We start from the raw sequence: 17353 nt of genomic DNA, 5'->3' as shown, positions 1-17353 counted from the left end.
ATCAAGGGAAAGATAATGCCTCAAGACATGAGGTTCCACCCCATGCGCCCCCAAACCTTTTCTACAAGTTGGCCCAACGATGACAAACCCTCCATCCTTAGCCACCTTAGACCCTATAACTCCCATCTTTGCTTCCATCTAAACCAACAACAACAAAAAAATTTTTTTAATAAATTTATTTATTTATTTTTGTCTGCATTGGGTCTTCGTTGCTGCACGCGGGCTTTCTCTAGTTGTGGCGAGTGGGGGCTACTCTTCGTTGCAGTGCACGGGCTTCTCGTTGCGGTGGCTTCTCGTTGCGGAGCACGGGCTCTAGGCATGCAGGCTTCAGTAATTGTGGCACGCGGGCTCAGTAGTTGTGGCTCGCAGGCTCTAGAGCACAGGCTCAGTAGTTGTGGCGCACAGGCTTAGTTGCTCCCTGGCATGTGGGATCTTCCTGGACCAGGGCTCGAACCGGTGTCCCCTGCGTTGGCAGGCGGATTCTTAACCACTGCGCCACCAGGGAAGCCCTGAACCAACAAAAATTTTTAAATCTCAGGCCCCTTCCAGAAGTCATTTTGCACATGACAAAATTCCTCTGGAGAAGGGGATTTCAAAACCTCTTTGCTTGCTGACTCCTTTCAGAAATCACTCCTGATGTAAAACTCTTATGTTTATGCTCTACTTTTCACAACTCACTGGCTAGAAAAGCACACACCACATATTTTCTTATACGTGCGCTGGATAACTGGTAAGATACATTAAAAATCGGTAACACTGATTGTTTTTAAGGAAGGAAGCTGGGTGACTGGTAGGTGAGGAGTGTTTTCACTGCATACCCTTTCCTACCTTTTGAATTTTGAACCATGTGAATGTTTTAAAAAATAAAAACAATTACAATTAAAAGAGAAAATCATATCCTACAGTGAAAACTTTTCTTCAGCCTATATCAAGAAAGGAAAATTAGACTTCCCTGGTGGCGCAGTGGTTAAGAATCTGCCTGCCAATACAAGGGACACGGGTTCGAGCCCTGGACCGGGAAGATCCCACATGCGGTGGAGCAAATAAGCCCGTGCGCCACAACTACTGAGCCTGAGCTCTAGAGTCCACAAACGACAACTACTGAGCCCGCGCGCCACAACTGCTGAAGCCCACGTGCCTAGAGCCCGTGCTCCGCAACAAGGGAAGCCACCGCAATGAGAAGCCGGCGCACCACAAGGAAGAGTAGCCCCCACTCGCCGCAACTAGAGAAAGCCCGCGCACAGCAACAAAGACCCAACACAGCCAAAAATAAATAAATTAATTAATTAAAAAAAAAAAGAAAAAAGAAAGGAAAATTCATTTTTCAAAATGCTGATGAAGAAGATGGAATAATACCCAGATTCACCCAATCCCAGTGTCACTAGGAAGTTCACCTGCAATTGAATTATTTTGCTTTTCCCTCTCTGGAGGTAAGAGACAAGAGTTCGTTCATTTATTCAACAAAGATTTATTGAGTGATTACCATGAGCCAGTCACCTTGGGTTCTAAAGATACAACAGTGAATAAAAGAGCCTCAAATCCCTGCCCTTATGAAACTTACATTCTAGTAGGGGAAAACAGACAATAAATAAATCAAAAGCAAAATATACAGCTATGTCAGACATGATGTGTGCTAATTATAGAAAAAAATAAAGCAGGAAAGGGAGATAAGGAATGCCAAGGGCAGAAAGGGTAGAAGGTGAAGTTTAAGCAAAGCCCTAAAGGATAGTATAAGCCTTATCGATCTGTGGGGAGAACTTTCCAAGCAGAGGTAACATCCTATGCAAAGGCCCTGAGGCATGAGCAGGCCTGAGGTCTTTGGCAGCAAGGCCAGTATGCCTGCAGCCAAATGAATGAGGGAAAGAACAGTAGATGAGGTCTAAGAGGTAGGGCCCTGAAGCCATTGCGTGGACTTTGGCTTTTACTCTGAGTGCGACTGGATATAAAATAGATTTATCATCTCCAAGATTCCCTCTCAGTTTTCTCTGTACAATTCAGTCACCATAATACCTTTACGAATTTTTTCTTGGGGGGAGGAGCAATATAGGGGTAGGGGATTAAGAGGTACAAACAAGCTACAAGGATATATTATACAACACAGGGAATATAGCAAATATTTTGTAATAACTATAAATGGAGTATAACGTTTAAAAATTGTGAATCACTATATTGTACACCTGTAATTTATAAACTATTATACATCAACTATACTTCGATTTAAAAAAATAATAATTTTTTTTTCCCCATGCTCCTAGTTTTGGTAATTTACGGCCAGGCAACTAAAGATTAGGAAACAAGTAGGAGGGTGGAGGTTGGCAGGACAGAAGAGAGGGCTTCCAAGTCCGAAGGCATGACAGAATTCCTTAAGCCCTACCAGAACCACCTCTCCCCTGGATTTCTAATCACTTTCTTCCCCAGGGTCAGCATACAGAAAGAAACAAAGTGAACTGGTGGCTCCACCTCAAGGGTGTCTTGTTGCTCCTGAGAAGAAAACATTTTACAGCCACTGGAAGGCAGCATCTGGACTGGCACTGCCAGCCTCCTTGGATCTGTCTGCACTGGTGTCCAGGCCTGCAAGCTGCAGTGGGATTCAGATTCCAATTCTAATCATGCACACATGCCATTTTTCTGGGGTTTAGGAAGAGGATGAAAAAACAAAGGCAAGAGGGTGAAGGAAAGAGCCCCGTGGCTTTCCTTCTCCATTATTCATTCAACAAGCATTTATTGGGCATCTATTATCTGCAAGGCAGAAGATAAACCCAGGTTGACTTGGTTAAAGTCCTTCCTGGCTAAATGACTTTGGACAAGTAATATAAGTATTTATTTAATGCTTACTATATGCCAGGCACCGTGAAAGCACTAAACATAAAACAGAGAAATGAACAGGAAAATGCCTTCATGGAACTTACAGTCTAATTAAGGAGCTGGGTGGAAATTGGGGATAAAATAATTGCAAATTATGACGAGTGCTATTAAGGAAAATAAGGTGCTACAAAAGAAAACAGGGCTTCCCTGGTGGCGCAGGGGTTAAGAATCCACCTGCCAGTGCAGGGGACACAGGTTCAAGCCCTGGTCTGGCAAGATCCCACATGCCGCGGAGCAACTAAGCCCATGCGCCACTACTACTGAGCCTGTGCTCTAGAGCCCATGAGCCACAACTACTGAGCCCACGTGCCACAGCTACTGAAGCCCACGCACCTAGAGCCTGTGCTCCACAACATGATAAGCCACCGCAATGAGAAGCCCGCACACCGCAACGAAGAGTAGCCCCCGCTCACCGCAACTAGAGAAAGCCCGCGCGCAGCAACAAAGACCCAACGCAGCCAAAAATTTACAAATTAATTAATTAATTAATTTAAAAAAAAAGAAGTCTTCTTTGCAAAGATGGCATGTACGCTGAGGCTTGAAGCATGAGAAGGACCCAGACACACAAACAACAGGGGAAAGGGTATTCCAGGCAGAAAGAACAGTATCTGCAAAGGCCTTGAGGTGAGAACAGAGCTTGGTATGTCTCAGGAACTGAGAGAAGGGCAGTGAGAATGGACCAGAGTGAGTAAGGGGAGAGGAGCACAAGATGGGGCTGGAGAAGCAGACAGGGACCAGATCACATAGACCTGTATTGACCGTGAGAAGCATTAGATTTTATTGTAAATACCCATAAGGCAGCATTGGTAGGTTTTAAGCAAAATGGAGTGACAAAAACCAGTCTACTCTCTCAACAAATATTTACTGAGCACTTACAATTCACCAGACCCTGAGACACACAGTGTCACAGAGTGTGGCACACAGTGGGTATTCAGTAAATGTTAGCTTCCACCCGCTTCCAAGAAACTCTGCAGTCAATTATATCAAAATAAAGCTGGGGAAAAAAAAGCATTAAGAAAAAAGAAGAACCTGTGCAAATAATAGAAGAGATAGGCACATACAAATAACATCAAGGCAAATGTTCTAACTGCCTTAAGAAAGACTGAAGCAATGTCATGGGGGTTGAAAGGAGGGAAAGATCATTTCTGACTTGAGAGCTACATGGAGAGGATGGGAGAGGAGGCAATGAGTCATGATTTCACCAGGGTAAGTGGACCTGGAAGGCATCTAGCAGAGGGACGTGAACACAGCAGAGGTGGGAGAGATGATGCACGGTGGAGGAATGGTATGTGAACTGGCCTGGCTGCAGCATAGACTATACATAGGGAAACAGCAGGATGTTTCACCGAAAAGGGAAGGTGAAGCCAGGCTGAAGAGTTTGGATTTTACTGAGTAAGCAGTGGGAGCCACTGAACATCACAACCAGAGTTTAAAGTTAATCCATTAGGGGGACTTCCCTGGTGGCACAGTGGTTAAGAATACACCTGCCAATGCAGGGCACACGGGTTCGAGCCCTGGTCCGGTAAGATCCCACATGCCGTGGAGCAACTTAAGCCCGTGCGCCACACTACTGAGCCTGTGTTCTAGAGCCCGCGAGCCACAACTACTGAAGCCCTCGCGCCTAGAGCCCGTGCCCTGCAACAAGACAAGCCACCGCAATGAGAAGCCCGCACACCGCAATGAAGAGTAGCCCCTGCTCACCACAACAAGAGAAAGCCCACGCGGAGCAACAAAGACCCAAAGCAGCCAAAAGTAAATAAGTAAATAAATCTTTAAAAATAAATAAATAAAGTTAATCTATTAGGGACTTGTGTGTAGATAGGAAGGAAGAGACTTGGAACAGCTACAAGGCTGATGCAACAGTCCAAGAGGGTAGGAACAGAGCATGGTTTCCAGGAAAGGCAGTGGGAATGGAGAGAAAGTTGGACAAGACATTCCAGGGTCACCAGGACTAGATGTGGGGACAAGGAAAAGGGGCCAAGCACTATGCCCAAGGCCTCAGTCTCAGTGATTTGGAGAATAACATGGCCACTGACACATGAAAGTAAGTCAGAAGAGAAAGCCAGCTTGGGATGAAAAATAGTTAATTGGGGCTTCCCTGGTGGCGCAGTGGTTGAGAATCCGCCTGCCAATGCAGGGGACACGGGTTCGAGCCCTGGTCTGGGAAGATCCCACGTGCCGCGGAGCGGCTGGGACCGTAAGCCACAACTACTGAGCCTGCGCATCTGGAGCCTGTGCTCCGCAACAAGAGAGGCCGCGATAGTGAGAGGCCTGCACACCGCGATGAAGAGTGGCCCCCACTTGCCGCAACTAGAGAAAGCCCTCACACAGAAACGAAGACCCAACACAGCCATAAATAAATTAATTAATTAATTAAAATTAAAATGGAGATTTCTAAAAAAAACAAAGAAAAATAGTTAATTGAAAAAAATTTCAGATGTAAGTGCATGCCTCCAGGTCAAAAGGTCCAACAGTCAGGATGTCTGTCCAGAGCTCTGGACAGGTAAGTCTGGGAACAGAAATAGAAATTTTGGACATATTAGAAAAGGACAACTCTAACTGTAAATGAAATCAAATGAGGAGAGAGGGGTGAGGACAGACTCCAGAGAAAATGCTCACGTTTCCTAGGAAGTTTCTCTAACATTAAGATTGCCAGCATCCATTCCCAAAGAATCTGATACAAAGGGTGGAGTTGGAGTCCAGGTATCTGAATTTTACCAAATACTCCAGATGAAAGACTGTGTTAAACAGAAGAAGAGACAGAGCTACCAAAAAAAAAAAAAGTACAATTAGAAAAATAGAAGAGGGACTTCCCTGGTGGTCCAGTGGTAAAGAATCCACCTTACAATGCAGGGGACACAGGTTCGATCCCTGGTCAGGGAACTAAGATCCCACATGCCACGGGGCAACTAAGCCCACGTCACAACTACTGAGCTCGCGTGCCTCAACTAGAGCCCGTGTGCTACAAACTACAGAGCCCATGCGCCCTGGAGCCTGCACACCACAGCTAGAGAAGAGAAAACCCGCATGCCACACCTAGAGAAGCCTGCGTGCCACGATGAAGAGCCCACGTGCCACAAGGAAAAGATCCCACGTGCTGCAACGAAGATCCCGCGTGCCGCAACTAAGACCCAACGCAGCCAAAAATGATAAATAAAATAAATAAATAATAAATAAATCTTTAAAAAAAAGAAAAGAAAAAGAAAAGACCCAGAAAAGTACAGTGCCATAGAAACAAAGTGATTATAGGTTAGGAAGTCATTACAAAATTTGGTCAGAAAAGTTCCAGGTGGGATGGGACAGAATGCCTACTGCCAAGGCTTAGGAGCCAGCAGCAGGGATTTGGGACGCTGCAAGCACAGGCTGCCCTAACTGGCGTTTGGTAGTTACCCAAAGCTACGGATATCGCAGGGTAGCAGGCACACACAGGTCCTGCTCTTGACAATGTGCTTTGCCCTTTCAGAAGGAAATCTGGCAGTATGTTTATTGAGGCCCTCAAAAATGTTATCTTTTGACCCAGAAATCCCATTTCTGGGAAATACTTAACAAGTAATGCCTTGTGAACAAAAATACATTACAGGAGTAGAGAGGGTCAAGATTGTATCACACCTTGAACTTAATTTAAATATTTATTTATTTATTTTGGCTGCACCGGTCTTAGTTGCGGCATGAGGGATCTTTGTTGCGGTGTGCAGGATCTTTAGTTGTGGCATGCGGACTCTTAGTTGCGGCACGCATGCGGGATCTAGTTCCCCAACCAGGGATTGAATCCAGGCCCTCTAGCATTGGGAGTGCAGAGTCTTACCCACTGGACCACCAGAGAAGTCCCTTGAACTTAATTTAAAAATAGTAAGTAGGGGCTTCCCTGGTGGCGCAGTGGTTAAGAATCCGCCTGCCAATGCAGGGGACATGGGTTCGAGCCCTGGTCCGGGAAGATCCCCCATGCCGCGGAGCAACTAAGCCTGTGCACCACAACTACTGAAGCCCGCACGCCTAGAGCCTGTGCTCTGCAACAAGAGAAGCCACCACAATGAAAAGCCCGCGCACCGCAGTGAAGAGTAGCCCCCACTCGCCGCAACTAGAGAAGGCCCATGCGCAGCAACGAAGACCCAACGCAGCCAAAAATAAATAAATAAAATAAATAAATTTAAAAAAAAAAAAGAAAAAAATGTAAAAAAAAAAAATAGAAAGGAAAGGCATCCAACTCAAAAGCTATTACCCATTGCTTTCATCTTTAAATCCTATGGATTTTGTCCCTCCCCACCTTATGATTCTCTGCCAATATTCCACTAACCTTAGTTGATCCTGATGCATCGAGAACCCACTCTATGGCCTACAGTCATATACTTTACTTGTCTGATTCCCTCCACTATAATATTAGCTCCTTGAAGGGAAGAACCATGTCTTACTCATCTCTGAATCCTCCTGGATTCAAATGTTTGCTGTATGAATGGCCCAGTCTCCCATTAAATCACTCGCTCCAACATGCACAGAGCAACAGCATCTCTGTCCATTAGTAACCATCCTCCACCCCCACCCTCCTGGTCCCTGCTTACCTGCATAGAAGTGGTAGAAGGGCCACCAGACAGCACTGTTCGGGATATAAGTAAGCAGCGAAGCCACGTAGCCCCGGTAGAAGCCACGAAGTCCATCAGCCCGCAGGATCTGCCTGATGATGTCCTTGGTTTGGCCAAAGGCAACTACCCCTTGTCCCTCTGGATTCCCTCGCACTTGGAAGCGGCCCGTTTTCTCACCCTTGCGCTGCATCATCAGGTGCTGGGAGACCACATCAATGGGCACCGTGATGCTCTGAGCCACGAGAGAGGCCGAGCCACCGGCCACCAGTGATTTGACTGTGTTGCTCTGGCTGTAGTCAGCTACAAACTTCCGGGTGAGCTCATAAGTGGTAACATAGCACTGGCCAGATATGAGGGTGAAGGTGTTGACCAGGAACCCCCGGTAGAGGCCAGTCACACCATCTGCCCGTAGGATCTTGATGAAGGCATCAAAGGTCCCATGGTAGAGGCTCTTGCCTTTCTGAACCTGCAAGCGAGTGCGGATGAGGGTGAACGGGTAGACGCTGACACGGATCATCATTGTCATCGCCACCCCAAACACGTAGAACTTCTTCTTGTCCAGGTGTTCCCACTCGATGATCTGGATGTTACGTTTGTCCTCCATTGTGCCTGGAGACCTGGGGATTTGAGCAGGGTGGAGGGAATGTGAAGGAGATCAGAATTTGCACTTTCCCCTCCTGGATGGGCTCTGAAACCCCATTCTCAGGCTTCAGCTCCTGGGGTACTCACTTCTCCAAAGTTTAGACTTCACCCAGTCTGGCTCTGCCAACCCCTGCCTGATTCTTCCTTCATGGATCGGGACAGTGCCCTCTTCTCTCTCCTTTACCGGTCTGTCCCAATCCAGGACCCCTCTTCTGAAAATTGTTTCTCACCTCACTCCCGTGGGCCCACTCCCACCTCAGCTCCCTACCCCCAGCTTATCAGATCATCTATTCTGGTCTCTCTGCCTCTGCCCAGGCCCTGGTGTCATGGCCCATTCTCCTTTTCCTTCTCTAGCTCACCCAGACAGCTCAGGATGCTGTGGGCAAACCAACCACCTGGCCTTTAAGTGGGCTAATGGGATGTCACTAAGTGACATTCTGGAGGTTCCTAAAGGCTAAAGGGAAGTGCTCCATTTCTGACGCTCCTGGGCCTACTGAGGAGGCATGGCCTTCGGCCTTGGGCCTTTGAGCCTCAGCAGGGTGCCTCTTTTACCACCATTTACCAGCTGACTCACCTTACTTTATTTCTGGTTTCCCGTGCTGGCCCCTCTGAGCTCCTCCTGACCCACACTCACTACACTTACACTTTCTCCAGTCTGCATTAGAAGAAAGTGTGAGGAAGAAGGCAAGTGGGGCTTTCACTCCACAGGCACCCCCCCCACCTCCCTTCCTTCTAATGACAGGAGTTAGAAATTTAGGAACAAGCCAAAGGTCAGAGTCCTCTTTGGTTATTAGATAACTCACTCTAGAGAAAGAAGAGAACCACCTGAGAGCTAAGCAGTTTCCCTGAAGAGTCTTAACTACAGGGTAGAGAACATGCTTGGCCTCTTCCATCCCCAAGCATATAAATAATAACCTCAGCCCCTAGGTAATGAAGGGAGATTCAAGTGACAGAAAAGATATAGAGACTCTGCCTTTGAGAAACTCAGTCTCTTCAACGGGACACAGTATCCCTCTGGGGAATGGATGTAAGGCACAGAGATAAAGAAACCAGGGCAAATTAATGTACATGTGGCCCTCATGTTAAGTGTATCCACTGACTAAAGTTTCAAACAAAACTAATAAGCTTACAACTGTAATAACTGTATAAAATCAGGAGCTTTCAACTTAAGAAATGTCAAATGAGGGGCTTCCCTGGTGTCGCAGTGGTTAAGAACCCGCCTGCCAATGCAGGGGACACTGGTTCGAGCCCTGGTCCAGGAAGATCCCACATGCCACAGAGCAGCTAAGCCTGTGTGCCACAACTACTGAGCCTGTGCACCACAACTACTGAGCCCACATGCCACAACTACTGAAGCCCGCGCGCCTAGAGCCCGTGCTCCACAACAAGAGAAGCCACCACAGTGAGAAGCCCGCGCACCACAATGAAGTGTAGCCCCCGCTCGCCGCAACTAGAGAAAGCCCACATGCAGCAACGAAGACCCAACATAGCCAAAAATAAATAAAATAAAATAAATTAATTTAAAAAAAAAAAAAGAAAGAAAGAAAGAATCCGCCTGCCAATGCAGGGGACATGGGTTCGAGCCCTGGTCTGGGAAGATCCCACATGCCGCAGAGCAACTAAGCCCGTGCGCCACAACTACTGAGCCTGTGCTCTAGAGCCCTCGAGCCACAACTACTGAAGTCCGTGTGCCACAACTACTGAAGCCCATGTGCCTAGAGCCCGTGCTCTGCAACAAGAGAAGCCACCACAATGAGAAGCCCGTGCACCGCAACAAAGAGTAGCCCCCGCTCTCAGCAACTAAAGAAAACCGGCGTGCAGCAGTGAAGACCCAATGCAGCCAAAAATTAAATAAATGAATAAATAATTAAAAAAAAAAGAAATGTCAAATGAGAGGACATCATATATTGGACATACACATAGTGACAATGTAATGTGCTCCTGTGTAGGATACTGGACATTTTCAGCCAGAAGGGGAAAGTGGGAAGTTAAAGTCCAGGAAGCAGGAAATCAGGGGCTCCCTAAGCTCTGAGAGAAATCCTTAAGGGATGGGAAAGGAGGTGGCCACATCAAAAGGACAACTCTAGAGAGGTGAAATGTTCTACACAGGCAGTCCCAGCACCAATGCCTTGACAAATCTCATGTCAAGTGTATAACCAGAGTTCATCCTCAACCACCTTCCCCAACCAAAGGTCCCAACCAGCCTAAGTAGCTCTTGGTTTACCATATACGTCAGTGGGGAAGCAAGGTTAGCTTTTTGGAATTTCCTGAGCTGGACTGCATCACTTTCATTAAAGTATAAGATACGTGCAGTGCAAACTGAGTACATGTGAGCTGAGGGAAAACCTCAGCTTCAAGGTGAGGCATGGGTGAGGCACATGTAACCAAGACAGGCTTCCTGGAGGAGGACAAAGCAGCTTGAATGGAGGAATACATGTGGACAGTGAAAGGGAGGAAACAATGGCTTGAAACAACTGGGTTGACCAGAACAGAGAATCTAGGCCATGGGAAATGAGCTAGAGATGGGGTTCTAGGAGGAGAACCCCTGGAACACTGATGTGCCACTTGCTGTGGGCAAAAGTGGCCCTTCCTCCAGCCTCAGCCCAGGACACCCATCAAGTCCAGTGCGGCAATCTTCTCCTTTAAGGCCCTTCAAGAGAAGGGGGTCACTGTATCACTGACAAACAGGGTGTTTGGCATCCAGGGTCCCAAAGTTATGAGTCCATTTCCACTGAGAGAGGAGGAGAAGAGAGAGAGAGAGACTAGGATTTACTGAACACCTATTACCTCAAGTAATCCTTACAACTTAACCTCTACACAGTTAAGACACTTCTGCTAAATGAGGAAATTGAGGTACAACAAATAGGTTAAAAGGAGCAGGCCCAAGGTCACACAGCTGGTTAGCGGAGGCAGGATATGAGCCAAGTTTGCTCCTCTACTCCATCATGCCCTCTACTCCATGGGAGTTGAGGAGTTCCAGCACAAATCACTCTGTTCAGTATAAAGCCAGGTCATTCCCACCCTTGGGAGGTAGAATTAATGCCCTCATGACTGCCAGTCACCCAAGGGTTAAGCATAAGCTCCTGGCAGCAGATGCCCAGGGATTTCTCTCGGCTTTGTTCCATTGAAACCAAGAGCTGCCTCTGCTTTCCCAGCGTGCTTGTGGAGTGACTGAGCTGAGTGGCTGGGCAGGCCTGTTGTCATCATAGGACAAATACGGCAGGGCTCAAGCAAGGCCTCCTGCTCAGCTCATGGATACTGTGTGCTGAGCAGGGCAGAGAGCCAGAGCCACGAAGGACTCTGTTCTAGGACCTGGTTTTGTGGGCACCGTCTCAACTTATCAAACTGAATGACAGAGTGCCAACAACTCCTGATGAGAAATCCTACAGCAGCACCCAGCACCCCATTTCCCCACTTTCCTCCATCTCTCACATGTGCCAGTCTATTTTAAATTCCCAGAAAGAAGGGAGGACTCTCCACGGCCAAAGCAGGTAATTTCTACCATTGCCATGGTGACAGAAGAAGCCACTAAGGGTCATGCCACAGAGGGCTGAGCCTCTACAGTTGAAGGGGAGGCACTGAACCCAACCCCTCTATCCCTTTGAAAGGTGGGTTGCTCCTAAAAGTTGGGATCTCAACCTGCTCCTTGTTATTTAACCTCCAAACTTCCCGCTAAAATATCAAAACCAGTTCCTTGTGTTTCACCCTCTGGAAAATCCTCCATGCAGATACCTGTATGCTCACTTCCTTCAGCCTTCCTTTCTTCCAATTCAATCAGCCCAGCTTCTTTATGGCTCCTTCCCAGATCCTTATTTGTGTGCATGGCTCCAATTCTGAATTTTCCCCCATCTTTTAACACAGCTTAGACACAAAGGTTAAAGTGCTTCATACGGAGACCCAACAGATGACCCAGGATGTCCTGAAATCATCAAATGAGATGTCAGAGGCAGAACCCCCACTGCTGAGCCCATCAGAGGAAAGGGACAAACTGGCCCAAGTAGGTATACTTCCTCTCCACTTCCCCTCTCCCTGTACCAGAAAAACCACACCAGACTGTTCACTAGGTTCTGAGATAAGATTCTGGTTCAGGACAAGGCAATGTCACCTGGAATGTAAGGTCATTCGATGAAAAGAACACTAGCAGTCAGGAGATCCAAGTCTGAATTCCACTTCCATTACCTACTAGTAGGACTGGAACCAAGTCACTTCTTTGAAATTCAGTTTCCTCATCTGTGAAATGGGGCTAATAAAGCCTGCCATAGCTATGTCACTGTGGTGCAACTCACGTGAGCTAATGTGTGAAAGCACTTTGTTAACAGCAAAGCACTTCTATCACTGCAGAAAGCTCTACTTGCACAGTGCTGCTCTAAATCTTTGCTACTCAGAGTGGTGCACAGACCAGCAGCATGGGCATAATCTGGGAGCTTGTTAGAAATACAGAATTTCAGGATGCTCCATAGACCTGCTGAATAAGAACCAACATGTTCATAAGCTCTCTGGGTGGTTAATACATATATCAGAGTTTGGAAAGTATTGCCTTAAATATTAAGAATTGTCAGTATTATAACAACGATAACAACTACTCTAGGAGTCCAGGACCATTATGACTAGGTTAGTAGCCCTCTGACTCCATCCTGACTTGTCACCAGGACTGGGCTCAGTGATGACTTCTAGACTCATTCAAATCTTTTCAGTCAACAACCCCCCCCCCCAAATCAAATAGCCACCTACAACTCCTGACAAGACATCTGTGGGGTTTGGTCCCCACTTCTGTGCTGGAAACAACATCTTTGCTTCCTCCTTCTGTTCCTCTGTACTTCTTACTGCAACTGCATCAAGGCTTTGCATCCTGGGAGCTATCTACCACGTGAATGTGAATATATTTACATGCTTGCCCACCTGTCCTAATGGATATGCATTTCCTTAGGGAAGTTCCCGGGCATGCCTCCAACCTCTCCCTTCGAGACAACCTCCCCTCTGGGGCATGAAGCGATTTCCACCCAGCCTTCCTTCAGTCTTCCATAGGTGCCCACGTGATCCCTCATGACAGACACCACATGACAATCCTCTTCACCTACTTCACATGACACCCCCTTTAAGCTGCTTCTGTCCTGGCCCCCGAGATGCCGCCTCGCCATGCCTCTCGCCATGCTTCTTTCGCTGTCAGCGAAACTCATGCTCCTCCGACAAGAAGAGATGACTCGTTGGAGTCGCCCCTCATACCCCAAACTGCGTGGTGGGCTCCCACTGAATTGCAGCCGGGCACTGCAGACACCCGCTGCCTCCCTGACAGGTCCAGGTCCTCGGAGACCTTAGTCCTCAGGCACCCCAAGCCGGTGGTTTCTTACCTTCTCAGATCAGGGCGGTTCCACCCCGTCTGAGGTGAACTCCAAGCGCGGACCTCTAGACCGCAGCTCCCACTCTATCCTCTGTTTCTGGCGACTGATGGCCTCCGGTCGCATCTTCCTCCATCTCGACCGGGCTCCCAGTACTGACGGAACCGGAAATTGGGACTTTGTCACTCCCGCCCCCTGCGGGGGGCGGGGATGAACGATGTGCAACTCCACCAATGGCGTTCTGAGCCTTTAGCCTCTCGCCCCGCCCCCGCAGCAAGGGTGGAAGGTCCTGGGAACCATCTTGGATTCGGGCAGAGGCCACGCCTTCATTGGCTTCGACATGCCCTTAGCTCTACAGCGCATGCGTTTTCTTTCTAATTCTTGGAAATTAAAAGTCACCCGGCGCTTCTTGAAGATCTTGTTCTAAATGGGTCACCTTGTGTTTCGGATTTATTGGAATCCTTAAATTCAAATCTAATCTGTAAATTTTTGTGTAATTTTTCTCATCTGCAGAGCCAAAACAGAGGCCAGTGTGCAGCAGGAAGGACTAAGTTTAGACAACCAATTTTAAGGTTTGAGAACTCAAAAAACTGCAGGAATAGGGAACATCCTGGAGGTGGAGTGGTCTCTTCCAGCTCTAAAACTATCTGCTTATACATGGATTTAAAAGAAGAGGCAGAGCCTTTTAAATAAGGGACTGGGAGGCTGGGGGTGGAGATTCATTTCAAAATAGATATTTCTACAACTCAACAAACAAAAAGACAAACAACCCAATTTTTTTAAATGGGCAAAGGACTTGAATAGATGTTTCTTCAAAAAAGGTGACCAAAAAGCACATGAAAAGATGTTCAATATCATTAGGGAAAAACAAATCAAAACCATGAGATCCCACTTCACACCCACGAGGATGGCTAAAATTAAAGCAAGCAAGCAAGCAAACAAGAACCTAGAAAGTAACAAGTGTTAGCAAGGATGTGGAAAAATTGGAACCCTCAGACATTGCTGGTGGGAATGTACAATGGTGCAGCTGCTGTGGGAACAGTTTGGTTGTTCCTCAATATGTTAAGCAAAATTACTATATGACCAAGCAATTTAGCTCTGAATATATACCCAAAAGAGTTGAAAACAGGTGTTCAAACAAAAACTTGTACACAAATGTTCACAGCAGCACTCTTCTTCACTATAGCCAAAAAGTAGAAACAAACAGTGGTATACCCATACAACGGGATATTACACAGTGAATAAAAAAACAAACAAAAAAAGGAATGAAATATGGATACATACTATGATGTGGATAAATTTTGAAACCATTATGCTAAATGAAATAAGCCAAACACAACAGTCACATATTGTGTAATTCCATTTAGATGAAATATGAAGAACAGACAAATCTATACAGACAAAAAGCAGGTAAGTGGATTAGTGGTTGCCAAGGACTGGGGGGAGGAAGAGTGGGGAGTGACTGCTTAATTAGTACAGAGTGTCCGTTTGGAGTGATGAAAGTGTTCTGGACCTAGATAGTGGTGATGATTGTACAGCACTGTGAATGGCTAAATATCACTAATAGTAAATTTTATGTTATGTGTATTTTACTACAATTAAAGAATTTGATACCTCTAGGAAACATCCCTCCTGAACAACAGATTTGTACTGACAATGGCCTCAAAATATCTAATGGACATTTCAAACTTAGCGTGAAAGTTAGTTTTATGTCAACCTGGCTAGGGCTATAGTAACTAGTTATTCACTAATAGGTGTTGCTGTGAAGGTATTTTGTAGGTGTGGTTAACATCCACAATCAGCTGACTTTAAGTAAAGACTACCTTGATAATGTGAGTGGGCCTCATCCAGTTAGTTGAAAGGCCTTTGGAGCAACACTAAGGTTTCTCTGGGGAGAAATTCTGCATCAAGACTTCAGCATGGGGCTTCCCTGGTGGCGCAGTGGTTAAGAATCCACCTGCCAATGCAGGAGACACGTGTTCGAGCCCTGGTCTGGGAACATCCCACATGCTGCAGAGCAACTAAGCCCATGCGCCACAACTGCTGAGCCTGCGCTCTAGAGGCCACAAGCCACAACTACTGAGCCCACATGCCACAACTACTGAAGCCTGTGTGCCTAGAGCCCGTGCTCCGCAACAAGAGAAGCCACGACAATGAGAAGCCTGCGCACCGCAACGAAGAGTAGCCCCCGCTCACCACAACTAGAGAAAGCCTGCTTACAGCAACGAAGACCCAACACAGCCAATAAATAAATAAATTAATTAATTAAAAAAAAAAAAGACTTCAGCATGGCCGGGGTGGGGGGAGAGATAAATTAGGAGTTTGGGATTAACACTGCTATGTATAAAATAGATAAACAAGAAGGACCTACTGAATAGCACAGGGAACTATATTCAGTATCTTATAATAACCTACAATGGAAAAGAATCTGAAAAAGAATATATATATATATATATATATGAATCACTTTGCTGTACGCCTGAAACTAACACAACATTGTAAATTAACTATACTTCAATTTTTAAATGGTAAAAAATAATAAATAGGGCTTCCCTGGTGGCACAGTGGTTAAGAATCCGCCTGCCAATGCAGGGGACACGGGTTCGAGCCCTGGTCTGGGAAGATCCCACATGCCGCGGAGCAACAAAGCCCGTGCGCCACAACTACTGAGTCTGCGCCTAGAGCCCGCGAGCCACAACTACTGAGCCCACGCGGTACAACTACTGAAGCCCGCGCGCCTAGAGCCTGTGCTCCACAACGAGAGAAGCCACGGCAATGAGAAGCCCGCGCACTGCAACGAAGAGTAGCCCCCGCTCGCCACAACTAGAGGAAGCCTACGTGCAGCAACGAAGACCCAACGCAGCCAAAAATAAATAAATAAATAAATAAATAAATAATTTTTTAAAAAATCCAGTCAAAAAATGGACAGAAGACCTAAATAGACATTTCTACAAAGAAGACATACAGATGGCCAATAGGCATATGAAAAGATGCTCAACACCGCTAATTACTAGAGAAATGCAAATCAAAACTACAGTGAGGTACCACCTCACACCACTCAGAATGGCTATCATTAAAAAGTCCACAAATAACAAATGCTGGAGAGGGTGTGGAGAAAAGGGAGCCCTGCTACACTGCTGGTGGGAATGTAAATTGGCGCATCCACTATGGGAAACAGTATGGACGTTCCTCAAAAAACTAAAAATAAAGTTGCCATATGATCCTGTAATCCTATTTCTGGGCATATATCTGGAGGAAACTATAATTCGAAAAGATACATTCACCCCAGTGTTCATTGCACTATTTATAATTAGCCAACCTAAATGTCCATAGACAGATGAATGGATAAAGAAGATGCAGTACATATATACAATGGACTATTACTCAGCCATAAAAAGGAACGAAATAATGCCATTTGCAGCAACATGGATGCAACTAGAGATTATCATACTAAGTGAAGTAAGGCAGACAGAGAAAGACAAATACCACATGATATCACTTATATGTGGAATCTAAAATATGTCACAAATGAATGTATCTACAAAAAAGAAACAGACTCACAGACGTAGAGAACAGACTTGTGGTTGCTGGGGGGCTGGGGAGAGGATGGAGTGGGAGTTTGAGATTAGTAGATGCAAACTATTGTATATAGAATGGATAAACAACAAGGTCCTACTGTACAGCACAGGGAACTATATTCAACATCTTGTGATAAACCATAATGGAAAAGAATATGAAAAAAATGTATGTATATGTATAACTGAATCACTTTGCTGTACAGTAGAAATTAACACAACATTGTAAATCAACTATACTTCAATTAAAAAAATTTTTTTAAATGTTCAGAGCTTGACCACTTCCCATCACCAACATACTAACACCCTAATCTGAGCCACCATCATCTATCACCTGGATTATTCCAGTAGCTTCCTC

At 46.1% G+C, this 17353-nt stretch overlaps 1 protein-coding gene across 6 annotated transcripts in view; it reads right to left on the bottom strand.

The window, feature by feature from the left end:
* Positions 1 to 13566, bottom strand: part of LOC137762727 (solute carrier family 25 member 44) — a 44726-nt gene extending 31160 nt beyond the window's left edge. For 4 of the 6 annotated variants that reach the window (XR_011073612.1, XM_068541011.1, XM_068541013.1 and 1 more), the window contains exons 1-2: positions 13433 to 13566; positions 7422 to 8059 (exon numbers count right to left, since the gene is read on the bottom strand). Coding sequence is in view for 5 of the 6 variants with exons in the window: in XM_068541011.1 (XP_068397112.1) it covers positions 7422 to 8046 (625 nt within the window). In the remaining variant the exon portion in view is untranslated. Of the gene's footprint in view, positions 1 to 196; positions 510 to 7421; positions 8060 to 11816; positions 12004 to 13432 lie in introns of those variants that run through there. The other 2 variants (XM_068541012.1, XM_068541015.1) reach the window with 2 other exon arrangements.
* Positions 13567 to 17353: the final 3787 nt, after the last annotated feature.

Source organism: Eschrichtius robustus, chromosome 3, assembly GCF_028021215.1.
Source record: "Eschrichtius robustus isolate mEscRob2 chromosome 3, mEscRob2.pri, whole genome shotgun sequence".
Taxonomy (NCBI): domain Eukaryota; kingdom Metazoa; phylum Chordata; class Mammalia; order Artiodactyla; family Eschrichtiidae; genus Eschrichtius; species Eschrichtius robustus.
The sequence above is the reverse complement of the archived record's forward strand: the minus strand, read 5'-3'. Positions and strand labels throughout refer to the sequence as shown.